General features: G+C 47.0%; 1 protein-coding gene across 1 annotated transcript in view; it reads left to right on the top strand.

The window, feature by feature from the left end:
- Positions 1-961: 961 nt before the first annotated feature.
- The window catches only part of TGDS (TDP-glucose 4,6-dehydratase), a 521,057-nt gene continuing 499,548 nt past the window's right edge, over positions 962-22,470 (top strand). The window contains exon 1 of the mRNA XM_069639164.1: positions 962-1,422. Within this exon, the coding sequence (XP_069495265.1) occupies positions 1,301-1,422 (122 nt within the window). The 5' untranslated portion in view covers positions 962-1,300. The remainder of the gene's footprint in view (positions 1,423-22,470) is intronic.

Raw genomic sequence — 22,470 nt, 5'->3', positions numbered from 1 at the left:
TCCAGAAAGCGCTCTTGTAAAAATCTTTTAAAGATTAAATACAAGTAAAAAAAAAAAAAACAAATGTATGGGCTCTGCTACTCCAAGCATTGGCTCGCTAGAAGATTAAGGTTTTAATCACAGGTATACGACTTTACGTTCCGTTCGCTGTCGAAACACAGCAGTAGGCGTTACAGGGAGGAAATGCGTTGCCTGACCACAAGTGGCCGTTGCTGCGTGATTAACATGGAGTGCATATAGTATTTCTTTTGTGGAAATTGAGTGTTGTTGGAAACATAGACCAAGCCACTGTATACTGGAATGGCCATAGTCTAAAAGGAGGTCTTTTTTAAGCAAGCACACATGATCCGTGCTTGGACACTGGCGATCCGATAACTGTGTACCGCTCCGGTGACCTGGGAGCGGGACATTGCATACATGCCAACCCTCCCGATTACATTGCAATTTGAAAAGTAGCTGCTGCTTTCCAGCAACACCAACACGGTTGGAAAAAATGGCAAATATGAGCCTTATAAAGTATTTCACAAACTAATTTGTACAGTGTGAGCCTACCACTGCGTTTATTTACACGCTTTTTGCAATAGAGCATGTTTATAACAGTTTTCATCAAAACAGGAGGCTACCACTGCAGCGTATTAATACGCTTTTATTACAAGAGCAGGCAGTTGTGAGAGGGAGCCGTTAATTACTATAACTTGTCATTTAAATGCAGACTGCCAGTTAGGAAGCCATACATTATCTATTATCGTAACAGGCGCAGCTCGGAACTCTACTACTTTGGTCTGTAAAGCACGGAAGATGGGGGTCAATCTCACGGGGGCGGGGCTGAGGCCAGCGTCCAATCAGCGATGGCCCACAAGACTTGGGCGGGGGATGCCGGAACGGTATGGGCTATTACATAACTGCGGCCAACAGTGCAAAGTCACCAAAGATAAAACCCGGAGTTCTTCGACACGTAGTCAGTTGCCAATGCCAAGTCAGGCGTGGATAAACAGTGATCCTTGTACTGCGAGGGGAACACGCGTGTATTTTCCGTGTGTCTAGATTGAACTGGGGGAGATGCTTACGGCTAGCAACATTACGTGCTGCTCCGTGTGATAATCGCGTGTGCTTGTCTAGTGTGGGATTGTCGATTCGCCAGATCCGAACAAGAGAAAGTTTGACCTGTTTAAAAAAAACAGAGCTGCGGAACGTGGAGGTTGCAGGGCCCGGTTAGTTTACCCGTGTTTGGCCTGCAGTACGGCGGTGTGTTTTTCTGAGCTGGGAGATTCTGGTCGCCGCCCCGGATGTTGTCAGCTGTATGTGTGGGGAGCACCGCTCAGGCTGTGGAGGTGATGTGGGTGTTATGGCGGCTCCTGGGGGGTTCGCCCCTAACAGAGGTTTCTTCAAGCGAGTGTTGGTGACCGGGGGCGCAGGATTTATGTAGGTAGCTGAGGGTGTGTGTCTTGCAAGGGATGGATTGGGGGTTTTAAAATTGCTTGGACCCGCTGGCGCTTTGGTCCCACCTGGAGGCACATCCGTATTCGTGACCACTGCTCATAGTTGGTCCCTGCTGTGCGCGGATAACTGCTCTGATAGTTAAATCCTCGTTTCTCAAGCATTGCCTCCTTTTGAAGTGTCGCTTCTGTCCCTGTGCTCTGATTTGGAATGCCGAGGGGACGCTCGCATCTACAGTGCAGATCCGAGAGAAAGATAAGGGTTCAAACGCAGCGAATAAGCAGGAACACCGAGCGTTCAAAGCATTAAACCCGTTGGTAACTGCACAGATAGACTCTAGTTTACATCCACTGCTCTGAATCTACCTCTCCCACGAACACCCACATCATCTACTACCTCATCCAGACCAGCTCATACCTATCCCTATCCCTTGCCCCTGCATTCTGCACTCTGCACGCTTTTTCAATCAGCCACTCCTGCCATCAAGTTGTTCTTTGAAGTACGTTAAAGCACACAGACCTTCCCTAGAAACGTGATACACATACAAAACATCTCGTTAGTTAATAAGCATAGTTTCAAGTACATTCGATGTGCTTCACCTACGTGTGGTGCTAGTACTGCTAGTCTGTTGCTGGGAGCGTGTTGCAGTTTTGTGAAGGGTGTGTGAGCAAGGAACTACCAAGAAGCAAAATCCAAACACTTTAGCCCCGTTTGTGGCCCTTTAAATAAAAACAAGGTTATTCTCGCATTTAGCATCACCTTTTATAAAGTCTCACAATGTAGCCATTGTGGAAGGGTAACCTTTTCTTATACAGGCTGGCTTAGAGGGAGTAAGGTGTTAACTTTACATTCTTTCCCAAGTGCACACCACTGTTGGGGCCAGAAATATAGGGAGCAGAGAAATTGGAGAACACTTGTAAATGGTATTCAGTGTTGCATACATTTTCATCTGACGAGCTTGAAGTTCTGTTGCAGAGGAGAGGCGGGAAAGCTATGTCCAGTAGAATGGGGAATGTTTACTGTAAGGTACTTTACTTTCACAACATAGTTTATTACACTATTCGGATGAAGTGTATTATAACGGAGTAGTCGATCTGAACATTTTGAGTTGCAAGCCTTCTTAAGGCTTCGTTGGAGCATGACAAAATGGAAAGCTGTGAGTGCTTCTTCCTGGCAAAAAAAAAACATCTGCTTAGATTGCTGCCTTATGGACAGAAGAAAATAGTTTAATTAGTGAAACCAACTATCTGACATTGATGAAGTTCCAAAGAACTTATTGATTTATCATTGGGCACCACATGGAGGCGTGCCCTCTGTTACAAGGGAAACTTAACAGCATGATGACAGTGTGCGAAAAGTAAAGTGGGGGAGTGGGAAAAGAAAGGGTCTATATCCAATGGCAAGTGTCACACATCTAGGGTATTCACCCTTTCTCCCCAAGGGAGAGCCAGCCCACTTTGGGACTAGGGAGGTGAGCCGGCTACGCTTAGCATCCACTAGAGGACAGGGTAAGCAGGAACCCAATGGGGGTGACATCCCCCAAACCTCAGGGATAGTTTTCCTGAAGGAATATCAGTAATCCTCCCGCCCTTTTCCCAAGATCCCAGTATGTATGTCTTAAAACTTCCTGTAAGATTGGCTGGTATGGTTTGTGACTCTCTATCCACAGGACTCACATAGAACAATGACCTGCTAGAAAGGCCCACCCCTAATACTGGGAGAGATATAGAGCCAATCCACGTTCATGTATAGGAGAAGAGAAACCTGCAGAGCCAGAGAAGAGTGCCAGGAAGAGGAATATCATATGCCAGGTGTGGTGAAGGGAACTATGGTCGAACCCCTGCAATGCTCCATGCTCACAACCCTTCTGTGCCAGAAGCGCCCAGCCAGAAGAGCATCATGTAGCACCTGCCACCAGAGAAGCAGAGAAGTGGTATACAGAACAGCTGGTACAATGATCCTGCAGGAAGCCCGGCGAAAGGGCAATCTTCCTGAATGAAACAGAAGAGGTGGTGCCACGGGGGCTGTACGCCTAGTTTCTCCCCCGAGGAGCACTGCCCAAAAAACAGGTATGCAGTGGCTTGAAGGAACTGGGAGAGGGAAAGCGAGCCCCAAAGAAACCCAGAGGTGGAATGAGAGACGGAAAACAAACAAAACCCAAAGGAGGGGTGAATAGAAAAGAAAGTGAGGTAGGATGAAGTACAAGGACTGCATAGTTGGAGAGAAAGGCAGGCTCTTTCTTTGAAGAAAGTCTACCAGGAGAACAGTCGGAGGGGTGAAACACGGGCCAGACCTCCCCACCCGAGAACAGGCAAGACAGATTCATTGGACTGAACTGAACAGTGGTCAACAGAGGAAAATCCAGTCATGTTATTTACTTCTGTAAACGTGCACCAAAAAGTAATAAAGGTGCATGTGTGTAACCCTGCCCTTAATACAGATGTCTCTGATTTTCACTTGGCACAATAGGACTGTACTCCCAATCATGAGATATTCCTTATGTTGATTGCACAAATAGATACTTGCTACTGCAGAACTTCGATTTTGGCAATCCAGTCTACCCCTGCACAGGGTCAAATGTTAATAGGCATGGGGAAGGTTTAATAAGCCCGGGCACATGCCAATAAACAAATCGCAACAGATTACAGAGGTTGGAGATGCAACTTGCTGTTGAAATATCTCAATGCCTGATGTGTGCCTATTGGTGGATAACGAGTGCAGTGAACAGGTTGTAGAGCGCTCCAAAAGCAGAATGTGCTACAGTGTTAAAAAGGGTCATTTTTGAGAACCTGGACCATAGGAATGATGCTTGGAAAGCAATCGTGACAGTATCGCTGGAGGCAAAGTAAGGATTAAGGAGCAGTGGTGTTCCCTATACTGTTCACATCTAGTCTGTCCAATAAAGGCCATAGACTAGGAAATGTTTAAAGATAACAAATGATGCATACGTCGTTTGGAGCAAAGTAATTCACACTCCCCAATATCCTCATTTATGGCCGATCGTACCATGAGCCACCCACCACCTTTGAGTATCCTGTCAAAAACTGTGGTAGACAATAAGGTCTATAGGCACAAGCTAGGTCGGCCACTTGAACGAAGAAAATCTATGTGGGGCCTCTATCTCAGATAGCCCAGTGTGTGATGCAAAATAAATATACTGTATATATGTCTGGGGTATCAACATTAAAACCTAAGAACATGGAAAAAGAGACTCGCTTATTAATAAATCAATCCATTGGTTAAGACATGTCAAGGCTTGTCTCTTAATGATCCACAAAGACATTTGGATCCCTGCCTCTGTAATGACCATGAAAATAAAACTGCACATGTCATCTCATCAGGCTACTCGTGGGCTATCGCAAAATGGTTTAGTGTTAACTAAACTTAGAGCTCCACCTTTGAATTTCATCTTGCATTTACTAGAAACATTGCACAAGATACTGCTGCAATCACTACTAAGGATGTGATATGGCAGAACACTGGGTGATATATTGCCCACCAACCTCGACTGAAACTGTGATTGACATGGTGAAGTCTCCTGGTCAATGTGAAAATCCTGGGATTAAGATTATATTGTGGAATGTGGCTGAGGTGTCTGCCGAGGCCTCTAATCTGAACTCTAACTCATTCATATATCAAGTCAACATTGTTTATAGGAGAACTTGGCCCAGTCTCCCTTTTGAAAGTTATGACATGCTACCCTTCTTATACCAGCTATCAAAGCAGATGGAGGCCAACCAAGTGGAGCTCCTAACATTGATCAATGTACTAGATGCAGAAGATTTATTATCAAGTCTGGAACATCGGCCCGTCAGAACCTGAAAATGTCTGTGCAGGAAATGAAGAGAATCACCTTTATAGGTTTTGTGTAAAGTGTACATTCGGTCTTCTGCTCCCAATGTATCTGTTAGCATGATCTCTAGACTAGAGAAGTTGATGGTTAATCTGGTAGAGAAACACGGCCAAGAAAATATTGTTTTCTGAACTTTGCTGGACAACTTCATTCTGCAATTTGAAACGTTATTACATTTTGTGGGTACTTTGGAATGCATCTTTAATTGGTGTGTTTGGGATTCCTTGGAATGGAGGCCATTAAACGCAGACCCTATGGGACTCTACCTTAGGGCAGCAAGTAGAAGTAGTCGGATTGACTTTATTGTTGGATGCCCCAGAGTGGTTTATTGTTAAAGACACATTGCTGGGCACCAGAGTTGAAAGTGACCATAATTGACTAACACTTCTTACAGCCATTCCATCTACTGTTAAATTGTTTTGTGATCATATGAAAATTGTTGTGGCACATGCAGTGACAAGTAATTGTAGGAGAGTCAAATGGGTTATCTTGGAAGATGAGGAAATGGTCCTTAATATACATCCTGTGCTATTCCCGTTACAGTACACATGTTTGGTACATAATTAAAACCACCTATATACTCTAGGAAAAGTTTGGATTGTTCAGTACATATGGCACTTCTTTGAAATGCATTCTTGATCCAGTGTTCACACGCATACCAAAAGGGTTAAAAACTTGGTGCGAAGAAAATTCCAGAAGAGCCAGGTTAGAAGTGCTGAAGATGTTAAAAAGGCCAAAGGGAACAGACAAGGTGGGTTTAAGTGATCCGACGAATGAGTATAAAGATCTTTTAGCCAAAAAGGCTGAAAGTAATAAGAACTGGGAGACACTGAGACATGCTGTTGACTCAGGGAGCAAGCAGACTTTTTGGATAATGATCTGTAAGGGATCATTGGACATGGACTAAGGTATTAACATTCCAAAATCGCAGTGATTGATCCTGTTTAGTAAGTTGTACCAGGCAAATGGATCCACAATGGTTGGTTATAAAACTTTATTTTAGAGTAACACCAATGATCATGGTGTTTTTGCTGGGCAAAGACTATCCCCAGTGTCTCCAAAAATTGGTAAAGCCAGATAGATTACCGTTGGAACTCTATACAAATGTTTTTCAGCAATCTTGATCCCTGTTTTAGGTAAGATCTTTAATGTAATGACAGAACACCACCATATTCTTGTATCTCGGCTACGGTATTTAACAAATTAATTGACATTGAGACCTTTTTCACCGAAAATGTTTTAATGAATCCCCTTTTCATCAAATAAACTATGAATTTTTATATATCGATAATGTACTGTTTTAAACATGAAATATAATAATGTAACATTAAAAATATTTACTGTATTTTCGAGTGGGGTAAAGGGTTACATTTGTTTGGGGGGGTTTTAAGGGCGGAAAACAGGGGTTTGGGGGACCCCCCAAAAATGAATTTGGTATACAGGTTTACACTGCTTTGCGGGGGCAACTTGTTCTGATTTATAGTCTAGAAATTATGTTTGTATTACAATAACAGTATTATTTTGTGATGAACAATTTAAAATGTATGTGAATACTATAGTAAATATTACCTTGTAATTTCTGACCCAATATATAAAAAAATGTTTAACTTACAATTTGAAAACTTGAGAAATTGATTGTGTATGCAATAACGTGAGGGTGTGCAGGGGATGGGAGAGTTCCACAAAGTTGTGGATATCTGTTGTTCTTACATTGGGGGGGAAACCCCCAATTAAAAAAATAAAATATAAAAAAATGAATTTGATATACAGGTTTTCCATATAAAACTTTCGATAGACAAACACTTTATGTGAAAAAGTTTTAGGTGAAAGAATTACGTTGAAAATGACTAGGTGTAAATAAAAACTACAGTGAAAAGACATGTAACCCCGGGCAACATGCTGAACCCAGTTCTATATTTAAGGAGGGAAAATCTAGCTAACTGTCGTCATCCCTGATCAACTTACTAAGTAAAGTCTATGACAAGGACCTTCTTCCTCTACTAAACGACTAGTGCACAGAAAACCATTTATTGTCACATCTCCAAGCAAGCTTTCTCCAGGGGAATAGGGATGCTAGACCAGGTGTCCCGTCTTTACCTTATCTGACAAAAGTTTATTGTGATGAAGAAAAGAAGCACTATGTTTTTTTTTTCTTCATAGATCGGTAGACCACGTTTTATGGTGTCCGATGCCATTTACTATGGGAAATGTAGCCCTCCTTGAAAGTACTTGAGTCCATTTTGGCAGTAAACAAGGACCTGTACAGTTGCAAAGCAGTCAGCTGTAGGATAGAAGGGTGCAAAAACTCTTCTATTCCTGGCAGAGAACAGTGTACAGCAGCACTGTGTATAAACCCAGTTTTTTTTTTCCTTTCTATGAAAAGCGCAGACTTAGAAATTACGTCCCTGAATGCAGATGCATGTAGACTGAATGGTGCCCGTATATATGTAATATTGTTTACTAACAATTGTATCCCAGTGTCAAAAACCTCAGGGGAGCTTAAATTCAGTTGAATACATTTTAGAGCAATTTGTAAGAAGCCAGGCTTTGACAGTCAATTTGTAAAGGACCCAGGCTGTGTACGGCCCGTTACCCACACAAGACGCCTAAATTCCACGGGTCAGGAGGAGGGATGATTCAAACAGTAGAGTGGTTAGATTACCGGAACACAATATCCTGGAGGCCCCAGGTAATACGACGGACCTAATGCTAAGTAGACAGAATTGGGGCTTTGGAGCTCTCAATTCTTCCTAGGTACTTTGGAGGACGGGTCACTACACCTACCCTAGAGATGTAGAGAATGCAAGTTAAACCAGCAGCCCTGTGTGAGGCAGCAATATTGGGGAATACCAGTTTATATCAAGGATGACTAAAAACATCCACCTTAAACAAATTGCTAGCCCTGCCCAAATGCGCCCCAAACCTGATCCTGGTTCTGGAAGGAGGATATTTTATTTTAACATGTTTTTATTGCCATTTATATAAGAACAACCATGCATTTCAATTTTCCATATCCAATTCACATCATGCACTTACATCAATGTATTTAGTAATAACGGTTAACAACAAACAACTTCCTACACGTGTCTTACTGTGTGCCAGTATTATCAGTTAGAGCGAGCCCGTCATGGACTGGGGCTCAGGTTTTTCTTCCCACCTTGGATTTTCAGGAAGGCCATTTGTTTGGTTGGGCGCCTTAGGTTGACCGCCCGGTCAAAAGTGAGCGTCCCGTGCCTTGACTGATAGGTTCAGGGGGGGTTTGTCGTCGGTTGGGTGGAACATGTCCCAAACCAGCGCCTTCTAGGCCGCACACTTATCATTACTGTCAGGCTCCGATCTGCTAGCCCTTCCATCCACACCTTGGTCTCTGCCTTAGCCCAACGTTCAAACTCCCTGTGTCGTTTTACATATTGCATCCCCCCAGCAGATTTCCAGGCCATGGCGATAGTTCTCTTGGCCAATATGCAGTTCTTTCGGGTGACCACTCATATCTTGCTATCCCTGCCTCCCTGCAGGCCTGTTCTATGCGTACCCAAAACCCACTCACACAACCCCAGAACATGTGTATTAGATCTGCTTCCCCGCCCCGAACCATGGGCATTGTAGACTCACATCTTTATTGAACTTAGCTATCCTGTGCGGGGTCATATATGTGCAGTATAGAAAGTTGTTGTATTAGCTTGAAACCATGGTTTCTCGATACTTCTTTGTGGTACCCCAGTATCCTCTCCCATTCCTTCTCCGTTATATCCGTGCCCAAGTCTTTTTCCCATTGCTCTTTCAGTGCTGTACCCTTGGGGTTGGGTGTATCTATTAGCATGCTATACAGCCTGGATACCGGCCGCCAGCCATCGCTCAAGTTATACATCAGGGTCAACAATGGGTCCACTGGTGCTTCCTCCGGCAACCCTCCCACTTTTCTCTGGCCGTCTTTCGGACTCTTTGGTACCAAAGGAACTGCCCGCCTGGCGCCTCCTCTTTTTCCTGCATTGAGTCAAACTCCCTGAAGACCCCGTCTTCATATACATCGCCCCATGTGTATATTCCCCACCTCTCCCATCTTCGCACTACCGCCAGGTCAGTGCTACCTTTGCACGTGTCCGCCGCTATCGGCACCTCCGGTGAGTAGGGGTTTACAAATTTCATCAAGGCTAGTGCTCTCCTCCATATCTTCCTTCCCAGTACCATCACTGATGGGGTGTGTTCCAGGCCGCCTTGCGTTACCCACAGCACTTCTTTTAGTTTAATAGGAGCCACCAGTTGTTGTAGCAGTTTCTGAGGTGTGTTCGTCCACCAGCCATTTAATCACGTGGCTGAGTTGGGCTGCTAGGTAATACTTTCAAGGTTTGGCAATTTCACCCGTCCCTTATCGTACGGCAGATATAGTGTTGTGAGCGAAAGTCTGTGGCGGGCCGTTCCCCACAAAATTTCTCGGAGCAGCGCTTCCAGTGAGCGGAAGAAGAACGCCTTAACATAGCAGTGCACATTGTTGAAGTAATACAGAAATCTCGGCAGGATAATCATTTTGGTGATGGCTACCCTGCCCAACAGCGATAGCGGGCAGTTTAGACCAGAATTTCATGGATTTCCTTAAACCGTCACCACCATTGCTGTGTTATGTTCATGTGTCTGTTGTATGCTTATGTTTACCCCTAGGTACTTGAATGAGTCCAGCTCCCAACTAAGTCCCACCACGGTAGTTCTCCAACACTCCTCCCCCTCGGCCCCGCTATCGGGAATATGCAGGATTTGGTTCTGCTGAAGCCGATTCCCGACATTCTTGCACAATTATCCAATATGTCTAAGATCACAGGGACATTTAGATATGGATCTCTCATGTACAGTAACACGTTGTCTGCGTAGAGCGATAACAAGTGTCCCACTCCTACAACCCATATGCCAGCATCCAGGTATTGCTTCCTGAGGTATATTGCTATAGGTTCCAGACCCAGCATATTTAGCATTGGGCACAGCGGGCAGCTCTATCTAGTCCCCCTCTTTATGTCCCAGATCGATGACACCATCCTCCCACTTTTTACCCTAGCTACTGGGTCTGTATACAGTATTTGTACCCATTTAATGCATTTTTCCCCAAAGCCAAATTCTTTTAGTGTCGCCACCAACCACTCCTAGCATATTGAATCAAACGCTTTTGTTGCGTCCAGGGAAAGTATAGCATATTTTGCCTGTCATCCAGCTGTCTTTGCAAGGATGTGTTACAGTCTGCATAGGTTCAACGCGGTGCTGCGCACTGGTATAAGCATTTTGGTCGCTGTGGATTAGGCCCCCCCATTATTCTGCTCAGGCGCTTAGCTAATATTGTGGTCAGGATCTTAACATCGTAATTCAGCATTGCCAGTGGGCGGTAAGAATCGCATTCATCCATTGGTTTCCCCGGTTTGGGTATTGGTATGACCAGGGTTTCTCTCATGGACTCGGGTAACACCCCTTTGGTATATGCCTCTTTGAACACCTCGAGCAGTACTGGAGACAGAACTGCCTTGTATGTCTTTATAGAACTTGATCTTATCGCCTCTGATATATCTTCCCCTGTTATATCTGCCTGCAGTGCCTCCCGCTGTGATAACCCTATTTTTTGGAAGACCCATTTCCTCTAATGTTTCTAGTATGTCTGCCTGAGGCACCTGCTGGTCATGACTATAAAGACGGAAATAAAAATCCCGAAATGTATCGTTAATCTCCTGTTGTGATTTGTGCACTGTGCCTATTGCCTTTTTGAGTTCTGTGGTTGGATGTCGTGGATGTTCCCTTCTGCACAGCCACGCTAGTAGCCTGCCTGGCCTGTCACCCTCTGCGTGCACTTTGGCGGTTTTAACGGAGTAATCGAACTTGGAGAGCCTTCCCCATGACTCCTGGCAGTTCCCCCTCAGCTGTGCCAATTCTAGCTCCTCCTACCATGTCCCTTGTATGCGGGACTCTCTGCGTTTTATTTCATCTTCTAGCTTCTCTAGTTCAGATCTTAGTGTTTTCCAGATGCCTCCCACGCCTGCAATAGCCTCCCTCCCTCACACCACCTTCATTGCCTCCCAGACTGCGCCCCATCTTTCAACACTACCCACGTTTCTCTCTACGTATTTCTTTAGTTTGCCTCGCAGTTCTTCCTTGAAAGCCTGGTCTGTTAGGGCATCGGGTGCCATGCACCACAATGGTATGGGTGGTCTAGGGCCCCGTATTTTCCAAATCATCAGTAGTGGCGAGTGGTCTGACACAGACCTACCCAGATATTGTGCCGATTCTATTTGTGGCAGATGATCTCTAGCCACAAACAAGTAATCAATTCTGGTGTGTAAGTTGTGTGGTGAGGAAAAATAAGAATAACCCCCATCTGTTGGATGCAGTTCCCTCCACACATCCGACAGAGTGTCTATCGGCGCATCGCTGCCTCCTTTCTTCCTTTCTAGCTGCTGTTGGTTTAGACCTGTCCAGCTCCCAATCTCACACAATTAAGATCACCTCCCCAAATAAAAAACGTACTTGGCACTGTGCTAGCTTGGCCCCCAGTACGCATGGGTGTTTTCGGGATCCCATGATTGGGGAAGTACGAGTTTATTATACACACTTCCACCTGTTCAACACATCCCTTTAGTATCAGGTACCGGCCCTCTGGATCATCCTCAGAGCTCAGCAATTTAAAGGAAACCGCCGGATGTATCCAAGTGAGAACTCGCCCCCACCCCCTCCTGCCCCCCTCCCCCAAGTGTATTTTGAGTAGGGAGCACCATAGCACTGTCAATCCCATTGTTCCGCAACTACAGCCATAGATTGTTGTATCAGGTGGGTCTCCTGCAACAGTGCAGTAGCCACCCTTTTCCTGTTGAGGTAGGATTTCACCCGATTCCTACGCAAGTACGTGCCCAGTCCCCGAACATTCCATGTCAATACCTTAACTTCATTGGCCATACCAGCATTTGAACCCCCCCAACCCCTGCCACCCATCCCTTCACTCCCAGTTTTAGCTTAAGCTTGCCCAATTTCTCCACACCCCAGACAGCCCCCGCTCCCTTCCATTCACAAAATAACTTGTGCACGCATTCTTTGGCACATACCTTGTCACGTGTAGGATTCTAAACACTACAAACTAGACCAAAACACTGTGCTCAGCAGCCACGTTCCAACTGCAGCACTCAAGCGCCCCGCATCTACTTGACCCATCCGGGCCATGGCGTGCGGGCTATGCGTTGTCAGTAACTGGCCAACGCCAAACAATTCGTAGGGTGTGTCTGTTCGCCCTGATCGAGGTTCCGGCCTTGCTCATGCCGTATAGTAGAACAAAGTTCTCCGCTGCTTCATCACTGCTCACCCGCATGCCCTTCCATTGGTGTGTTAATTCCTCTCCCCACCGCCTCTTTAGGGCGGCCACTTCTCATGTCACTGCCTCTTCACCTTCATCCAGATTGTTGTGTTCCATCCACATTGTGGCCGCCGCTGGCCTTTCTAAGAAAACAGACTGTCCTTTATAGATTACTTCAAGCCCGGACAGAAACATCAACATATACTCGAGGTTCAGTGTCCCGAGCTTTGTCTTGATTGACACAAATGAGTTCTTTGCTCTTTGCACTGCGTGTAGTCCGGGTATATGGCTATGTTGGCGTTATCTCGTCGGATCACCCCCTCCCCACTTCTTTGGAGAATTTCAAAATCTTTGCTATAATGGGGCAAGGGTGTGAGCCTGGCGGCGGTCTTTTTTGCAAGGATCTGTGGGCCATCTCCACTACCAACCCCTGTAATAGAACTCCTGCCCCAACTTCCTGCAATATCAGGTTCTCGACAAACTCCATTGGGGTAGATCCTTCCATTCCTTCCGGAATTCCCAGCAGGCATACATAGTTGCGCCGGGCGAGCCCCTCTGCATCTTCCGCCTGGGCTCCGCCTGGGCCTCGAGTGCCGCATTTCTCCTCTCCAGCTCTGTCAGCCGCTTTTCCAGGTCTTTAGTAGTTGCCATAGTTTCTTTCAGCTCTGTTTCTGCCAACGTGACTCTCTCCGTGAGGTTGCGGACATCTTGCTGCATCAATTGCACATCGGATTTGACCTCAATTTTTGTGTCTATGAAGGATCTTGGGGCTGCAATTGCATCTAGCACCTGATTCCCTTTAGTGACAGCCTCTTTATCTGATTGCTTGATTTGTCTCTCTAAGCCATCCTTTGGCTGCCCTTTAGACTTGACAGCGTTGAAAGAGTCCATGATTGTAGGGTCCTTCTTGTTTTTAGTCGAAGGCATGTTCGCTATAGCACTGGAGGGGTTACTCGGTGGGTGCTGTCTGTTAGGTGGCCGCATTACTGGTTTTATGTTGTTATCCATCTCGTGGGTGGTGGTCCCTCAGATCAGTCCAGCGACTTGCCACCAGGCTTCTGGTTTGTGTGTACTTGGGCCTGTGTCTCGCTTCATCAGCTGTGTTCCGTGGGGGCTTAGCACTTCTATATGGAACCAGGGCGTCCCACTGATGGTGCTATTTATGCTAACCCCATCCCCATGCCAGGGTTGTGTTGTAGTTACTTCAGTGCGATGGGTCGTGATTTCCCTCACCTAGGCTGGGGTAGCGTCCCTTCTGTGCCCAACTCGCCACCTATTCGGACAATGCCCTCGGGGTGGTGTCTCAGAAGTAGCGTATGATGGCCGCTCGCCTCCACTATCTGTGTTTCTTGTCGTGCTACCCCTGTTCCCCGCTTGTTGTTGGGCCTGACCCGCTATTTGTTTCCTTCATGCAGGTCCACCAGTAGCAGGATTATCGTTTTCGATATTGCCTCCCCCTTCTGTTGTATCCTGGTCTCACACCCCGGGTCCTCTTCCGTGCAGCCTGGAGGGAGCCACCGCTGCAGCCCTTTAGCTAGTCCCATCTCCAATCGGCACCTCCTCCGGGCGCCCGCTGTCTGAGCTGGTGCTTCGCTATCTCTGCCTTTTTGCCTGCGTGGGCTTCTGACTCTTTGGGGCTGCCCTCCAACGTGTGCCGTTGCTCCCACCTTCCGATTGGCTGACCGCCCAGTGTGCAACTCCGGATCAGCACATCCACCCTCTTACCTCACTGCCGTTGTTTCGCCTCTCACGCTGAATCCGTCCCAGTGTCTGTGGCACCCAGGCGGCCACAGCATGGGGTGAGGTTTGCCGGGCTTGACCTTCACCTCGATCCGTCCTGCATGCAGATCCGTGCCACCGGCTGCAGTCAGTCTGCCGTGTGGAGGCGGCTTGGTTAGATCTCCCTTCCTCGCCGTCACCAGTCGCTCCTCCTCTTCACTGCTGAGACGCGGCTGCATCCGCCATCTTGGTTGCACTGGGTCCCCACTTCGACGTTTCACACAGCAGTCTTTCTCCGATTTTCGACTGTCGCGCCCCAAGGTCAGGGAATCGGTTGTGGCGCACACAGGTGAGCTTAACATCCGCTCAAATCGTCATTTTTAGCTGTTTTTTTAGGATCTTAAAAGGATCTCAGCAGGAGCTCTGGTGAAACGCAGCCTCGCACCATGAGTTCAGGCCATGCCCCCTGGAACTAGTATAACTAGTTGCCTTACATTGCTTTTAGACCAACTGTGTTAGTCAGCTATATTTTGCATATGGCCTAATTGTGCAAGGTAGCCATACTTTGCATTTAGCCTAATTGTATAAGGTAGTCATACCTTGCTTTTAGCCCAACTGTGTTAGTCAGCCATATTTTGCATTTAGCCTATTTGTATTAGATTGCCGTATTCTTGCACAGCTAACCCAGTTTCTCCCCTCGCTCACTGCACATTTGTAACTTAGAGGAAGGCACACGCTAACTCCACACACCTGCACTCACCTATAGCACAAACACGATTGCACAACACATCTGCCAATAGAATGAAGCTACCTATAACAACAAAAGTGTGAACTGTAGCTTCTCACATAACTCTCTATCTCTATTTCCTCAAACACAATCCACCCAGGTATTGTCCATAGTTTATCTCTGCTGTGCCCATCCACATGCCCTTCAGACATGTGTGACTAGCAGGGTCTTAGCCACCCAACATAACTTTAATGGCTGAAATGCACACACGCATGATGGTACCTCCCAACTTCTCCCAAATTCAGAGTTTGGTCCCTCTGAGGGCATTCAACTAATAGTGCGTTGGAACCATAATTATGGTGAAAGGCACTATACAAATAACAAAATGAATGAATAAAGGAATAACTGGGAATCATGTTCGAAGCAACTTTAAAACCATGACATTTTTGGATTAGGTTGTGAAGCTCCTCATGGCTGAATCTTACGTATGTTATGTTGGTTTATAAAGCGCACCGCTACCATGCAGGGGCAGTTTCCAGGCGCTCTGCATGATCATGGAGCTGTGTTTATAAGAGGTTATGGGCACACCTAGGGCTTCATACTGGTTGTCAGTTAGCAGCATTCAGCAATTCAGCAGGGATTTAGTTTTGGATTTTCTGTGGGAGAACCCATTCAAGATAAGTCCTGAGTGTAAAGCGATGGTCAGAACAACCTTTATGGAATGTGTCCAACACGACCTGTTAATAGCATAATGATGCGGGGGGGGGGTTTGGGGGGGCATTGATGCAGGCTTACCTTGTTTGCAAATTGGCTTTTGGATTGGAGAGAGATCTTGGATATCATTGAACCTTTCTGTTAATTGAAATTTCAGGAAAGAGTTTTTCTTAAGTACCCTACTTGTAGCAATGACTAAAGAAAAATGCAACAGTTCCTCAGACAACTGCCGCTACATGAGAGCACATGTTACATAGCATCTTCTTATTTCCCCCCTATATATTTGAATGATCAAGGGTTCTCTTAAACCAGTATTAAGAAAAAAGAAAGGCAACCCTGATGTGTAGAGCAACGGATCAGAAAGTTTTTGCAGTGTCTGAATAATTTTAAACAAAAGGCTAAGGTTTTTCCTAGTGAATGAATAACTTTAGCCAGTTATTTCAATCTATAGCTGATTTTTAAACTGCAATAAATGATTGTGCGACAATTTGGCGCTCAAATTTGTTTGACGCCATTTACAAGTTCATGGCAATTCAGTAAATATTATTTTCTTTCTCAGGGGTTTATTAAATAACATCAAGATTACATTATTGTGATCTATGTGAAAAGTTTGTTAAAGGGTGATTTTAAATAGGTGTTATCGATATATGGATTTTACGCGTAATTTATTTTTATTTGCATGCAAATGTATATTGTGATTGGTTTAAAACCTGAAAATAACATTTTTGAGGATGACATTCTTATGACACGTTTGGTATGCATTATGATGCCAGAGTGAATTGCAGAGTTGGATTCAATCGGTATTAGGTCAAGGCCTTTTTAAAAAGGAAAAAAGATAGAAAGAGCACTTTGTGACCGCAGAGGGGGACTTTCAAAATTGAACTGTCACACCCCTGCCACACATGAGTGCACGCAGGGGCTGACAGGTGCGGCAGTGTCAGTAAGTGGATGTGGGACTGTGTGTGTGTTTCTGTGCGCGCGCGTGTGTGTAGTCAGCGTGTGTTGTGCAGGGAAGGGTATGGTGGGTGGGGAAAAGGAGGCATTTTGTGAATTATTAGGAACTTGAGGTTTCACCCTAAGTTAACCAGTGTAATCCAGATGTGGACCCCATGCTCACTGTGCTCAGAGAGGCACAGCTTCACCTCACTGATGAGGCCTGACTAGGCTGAAACACGTGTCTGGGGTTACTGTTGGTACCCTTGTCAGAGGAGAATTGCCTAGCATTTCGGTACTTGTCTCCTTTCGGTGCTGCACTGCTTAAGAGGGTGGGACCAGATTGATATGCAAATTAATATTTCTTCTCTGTTAAAGGTACAGTGAGCTAAAGGTAGACTCTCCTGAGTGGGCACCTGCCCATAGAACAGGTTATTTGGCCATGTTCATCTTGGTGGAGGGGCTCCCACACTGTTTTGTGAATTTATGAATTTATAAAAATGTTATTAGTCTTTGTGTATATTTGTTAAAAAACGAGTCTGCAAATGAAGTGATACAACTTATTTTGTAATCAGCTGACCCTCTTGACTCGTTAAAGCGGTAGAGGCACACTCAGACATATCGTTTATAGACAAGGTGAACACTGCATCCTTACCTTTATGGTTTACCTTGCTTCCTTCTTCTACCAATTGTAGCCACAAGACCTGGGGTACTACTGATGCAACTCTCCTACTCTACAGGTGAGTGCCTTTATTGCCCTCATTACCCTTGAGTTGAGTATTCCGAGATCTGAATTGGAGGGCTGCATTATGGGCTCCAAAGACAAGTGCAGTGCCCTCTAATCTAAAAGTGAAAAACAACTGCCCCCTTACAACTATGGACAGGTCCCTGAACTACACTCCTTTCATATCCTACATTTATTCCATCTCTTACTATTCACCTGTTCAGCATAATCTCTTCCCAGTCTTGCAATACATTAGGGTTAGGAATAAACCAGTAATGCGTTCATGTCCTTTTCTTGTGTTACTCAATATCACATAATCATTGGTTCTCATTACAAGTGTGGTGGTCTGGAAACAACGTGCCAGTAATTTCCGATTACCACAACAATAGTGCCGGTAACAGCGTACACTGTGCTACTGTTGCCGGTTGTACAGGTAACTGAAACTGCGGGACCCTCGTGAATCAGTGCCGGAAACACCAGCACCACAGAAAGAAGGCTGCATTACAACAGTGGATTTCCTGGAAACACTGGCACAAAAATGCCAGTGCCACTGGGAAAGCTGTGCTGGAAACACTGGCAATGCGGAGCAGGCGGTAAGATGTGGAGGAACAGGCCACAGTTGCACCCAATTTACACAGCTGCACACCATGGGCACAGCGACTGCTGAAAAGCACCACACCCACACACCTTCCAACACAACCATGCTGCCACTCGTAGCATCAGTCTTGGACATGCAGTTGCTGCACGTAGGAGTGCAGCACTATGAGCAGGAGGTGCAACAATGGCAACAGGCCGACATGCAGTGGAGGAGAACGAGAATGCAGAGAAACAATGAGCAGTAAGTTATGCCCCGGAGGAGTGCAACTATACCCTGCACAAGGGCCACACCCTGGACCATGACTGACGAACAGATCCACACACTTTACCGCCTGAACAGGGATACTATCCTTGCAATAGTGGACATCATCCAGGACGACATCCAGAGTGTCATTGGCATCCGTACTGTCCTGTTGAAGGTGGTGTCTGTGCTGCATTTTCTTGCCACAGTCATATTCCAGCACAGAGTCTGGGAGCTTCATAGAATTTCCCAACCAGCATTTTCGATCTCCCGCATCATGTGTCCCAACACATGACCATACCAACGACACAAGCACAGGTGAACGGCACCAAGGTCCGCTTCCATGCACTTGTGGGCATGCCTAATGTATTTGGAGCAGTGGAGTGCAAAGCTAGTGGCTGCCCATGCCACATAGGAGGTGTATTGGAACAGAAAGCTGTACCACTCTATGAATGTGAAGGTTGTCTGTGCGGACCTGACTATCACACTCTGATGTGTACGCGTCATGGGATAAACACATGACTCCATGGTCCTGTGCAATAGCACGCTGCCTGGGTACATGGTGTGTTATGGTGGACAGCGGACCTGGCTATTGGGTGACTCAAAGGATCAACACACACACATCATTACATGTGTACCAGGGCAAGCAGAGTTGTTCACTGTCACCAGTGTATGGCGCACAGGCACCATGCAAATGCAGTGACACATTCTGCAGGCAAGAGTGGGTGGCCACGACTGGCATGTACTGGTGGGCGTAGACCTCCTGCTTTGGCTCGGGTGTCTCTGCCCATGAACTTGGCTGTTGCATTCCCCCAACAGGCACCTCAGGCAATCCCCCCGCCTGCAACCCTCCCGTGGTTCCCCTTAGCACTTGCACCCCGCTCCCTTCTTTCTCTTTCAGAACTTGCACGTTCCGAATGTCACAAGGCCTAGAAGGATCGATGTTTGTTTCTTTCTTATTTATTCATTTTCATTTCTATTGTTCATTTGTTCCCCTGCTCCCTTCCCCTTTGTCTTGTGGTGCTTCGAAACACTTTCTTGTTGTATATGCGCTTTATAAATAACCAATGAAAAATAAATAAAATAAATGTACCACATGAGTCAACAGAAGAACACATCAGCACAACCTGAGCACGGATGGACAGCCACATGTAATGCACCACAGGTACCAGAATAGATCACTCTCATGTCACAAATCGCAGCATATCCTCACTATACACCACCAACCCATCCTTGGGAGTCAGATCCTACACATGTCCTGCCCAGCATTACCTGTCACAGGGTGCAGCAAGGAGACTGACGGCCCGTAAGCACACAGACCCAGATGCATCCGCAGCACATCCACATGCCAACATGCATGCACTGCCCAGTCACCTCAACAATATGGCCCTCACTGTGTCCATTTCCATGCAGGTAACTCTGGATGCCCCTTACTGCCATGGCAGATGACGCCTGTGTTACATCCACAGAGCCGCCAGGGAACTGCGTTCAGTCGTGCTTGCATCAGAACAAGGGCGACAATAGAACAGACCTTTTGGACTGTTGAAGGCACAGTTTCATTGCCTTCATGCTCCGGCAGGGCACTGATGTACAGGCCAGTGAAAGTGGGGAAGATGGTCCTGGCCTGTGCCACAATATGTGCATCCAGCGGAACATTCTCCTGCCCCCGGACATGGACATGCCTCCAGTGGATGATGATGACAGTGACGAATGCAGCTGCAGACATGCGCTTACACCATCACAGGGATGACTGGGATGGGCATGCAGCCTGCCAGGAACTCATACAGAACTACTTCTGAGCACGCAGCACCTGCACAGCTACTCTCCTCATCGGCACACCTGCACCCTCCTTTCCTGTCACTCTCTGGCCGGCCTCCCTTGGCCCCTCTTCCTGCTGCCACATGTGAGGCTAAGAACCTCGGGGTCCTCTTCGACTCCACACGCCTCACATCTCTGACGTCTCTAAGAAGTGAAACTACCAAGTGCACCTCCTCTGAGGTATTTTTCCTTTCCTCTCCTTCTACCAGAAGCTCACTGTCTCTAGAGCTCTGGTTCTCTCTAGGGTGGACTACTGCTTCTACTTTCTGCCTTCTGGAACTCATCCAGAACAGGACTGCGAGACTTGTCCTTGGCCTCAAGGCCAGGGATTGTATCCCTCCAGCACTGAAATCTCTGCATTGGCTCCCAGTGGCTGCAAGGATTAAGTTCAAGACCCTCTGCATTGTCCACAAGGCCTTCTGGGGCCTGGGTCCTCAATACCTCCAACTCTCTCTTTGTAAATACCTTTGTACTCGAGCTCTTCGCTCCTCCATCTCCAACTCCTTCAGGTCAGTCGCTTCTCCAAGCAACAAGGTGGTGGTAGATCGCTTTTTTCGGCTGGGGCCTCCCTCTGGAACAGCCTCTCTGAAACTTGAGGAGAACCATCTCCAGTTGTTCCAGAAGAAATTCAAGACCTTCCTCTTTGCTTCTGCCTTCTCTCTTCCTCTTCCCTGCTGATTTCCTGTCTGATACTGCACTAGTCACCTGGCTACCCTCTATTTTTGGGCCCAGGTCACTGCCCGCCCAGTTGCACACCCGCACTGCCTCCCGGAAACCCTGCACTTGGGTCTGTATCTGTAACCCTACAGTCCCCCTTCCTGCACTTTTGGACACCTGCTGTCTGCACTTAACCTTGCACCTGCTGGCTGCACTTCTTGTTATTGTTTGATCCCATGTACAGCACTGCTCCCTCCCCTTTCCCCTGTCACTTTTCCCCTCCCCTCTCTCCTTGCGCGATCTCAATGTCACTTGGCCTAGTAAGATTGTTGTCTCTGTCCTCCCTCTGTTCCCCCTTCCTTGCATCATCGCGTCTTGAAAGACTTGTGTATAGGCGCGTTACAAATGCCATATCGTATCATATCACATCAACCATGGTACAAACTACATGTGATGTAGTGCAAAAATGAAGCACAAGTACACAAATTGAATGTCTGGACGTGAATTCATATGCATAACCATGTGTATTGCTGCATGAACCAACGACAAGAAACGTGTGGCTGACTACCCCCTCCCCAACTAGCCTGCCCAACCACCCCCCTCATCAACCCATCCTAACTTACCCATCCCAAATAATCCTCCCTGACTAAGCCACCGAAACACACCGTTCCGAAAACACCCCCTCGGAGGCATCAGTGTCTCTTGATGTCTGGAACTGGCTCACATCCGTGGCTTCTTAACACCCGACCTGTGGTGAGCCTGATAGGTGCAGGAATCGGCACTTCAGGCTGCGCTGTTGTGAGCTGGCAGGCATTGTGATGGTTGAGGGTGGGTCCAGTGCTGCCTGCAGGGAAAGGGTGAGATACTCAGCAAGTGGTGAGATTGCCTCATTCCCCTTCCGGACCCTCTGTGTGAGCAGGACCGTTGTGCATGATGAGCGGCCCACGGCACGTGCAGAGCACCGGGCAGTGGCCTGCATACACTCCCTCAACAACCCAATCTCCTGCATCAACCTGGTCTCCTTCAGTTGCTGGCACACGATCTTGCTATCTGCTCATGCTGTCCCTTGATGCGCAGTAAGCATGCATCCATGTCTCGAATGCTGGGGATGGTTGGCGGAAGTGGGCTGTGGATGTCGGAGGGGCTGAATGAGGGACAGTGGTAGGGGTTGTGTTGTCTGTGGCCTCCTCTCCTGCCTGACATCATCGTCTGTAGATGCGCCCATGTAAATGGGAGGCTGGTGTGGGGAGGTGGGGTGGCCGTCCTGTTGGCCCACACTGTTGTGCGTCAGGGGCTGCTGGCTGTGCATCCGTTGGGGCAGCAGGTGTGGTTGCAGTGGCTGCTGGCTGTGCCTCCGTTGGGGCAGCAGGTGTTTCTGAAAGGGCAGGCGGCATACTCACTGGGCCTGTGCCTTGTGTGGCCAGCGCTGGTGTTGCCTTTGCAGTGGTTTTGTGTGGCGTGGCTCTCCTCGTCTGTGTGCGGGTCCTAGAGATGCTTGGTCCACCTTGGTCGCTGTCAGATAATGTGCCTGTGGGGGTGAGATGGGCACGCCGTTATCCTATGACCTTGCAACATGCAGTTCAAACAGCGTGTGGCATGATGCTTGTGCATGTTGTTTACAGTTCATGGATTGCCAATTTGTATGGCGCATACGCACAAGTGTTTGCAAGCGCCACCAGCAAGATGGTGGTAGACAAATTAGGAGATTCGGCCGTACTGGGCCTTTTGTCATTGTTTC

The sequence above is a fragment of the Ambystoma mexicanum genome, chromosome 7q (genome assembly GCF_040938575.1).
Source record: "Ambystoma mexicanum isolate Mex_15411 chromosome 7q, UKY_AmexF1_1, whole genome shotgun sequence".
In the NCBI taxonomy this organism is placed as follows: Eukaryota; Metazoa; Chordata; class Amphibia; order Caudata; family Ambystomatidae; genus Ambystoma; species Ambystoma mexicanum.
Note: the sequence above shows the minus strand (reverse complement) of the source record. Positions and strands in the feature narration are given on the sequence as shown.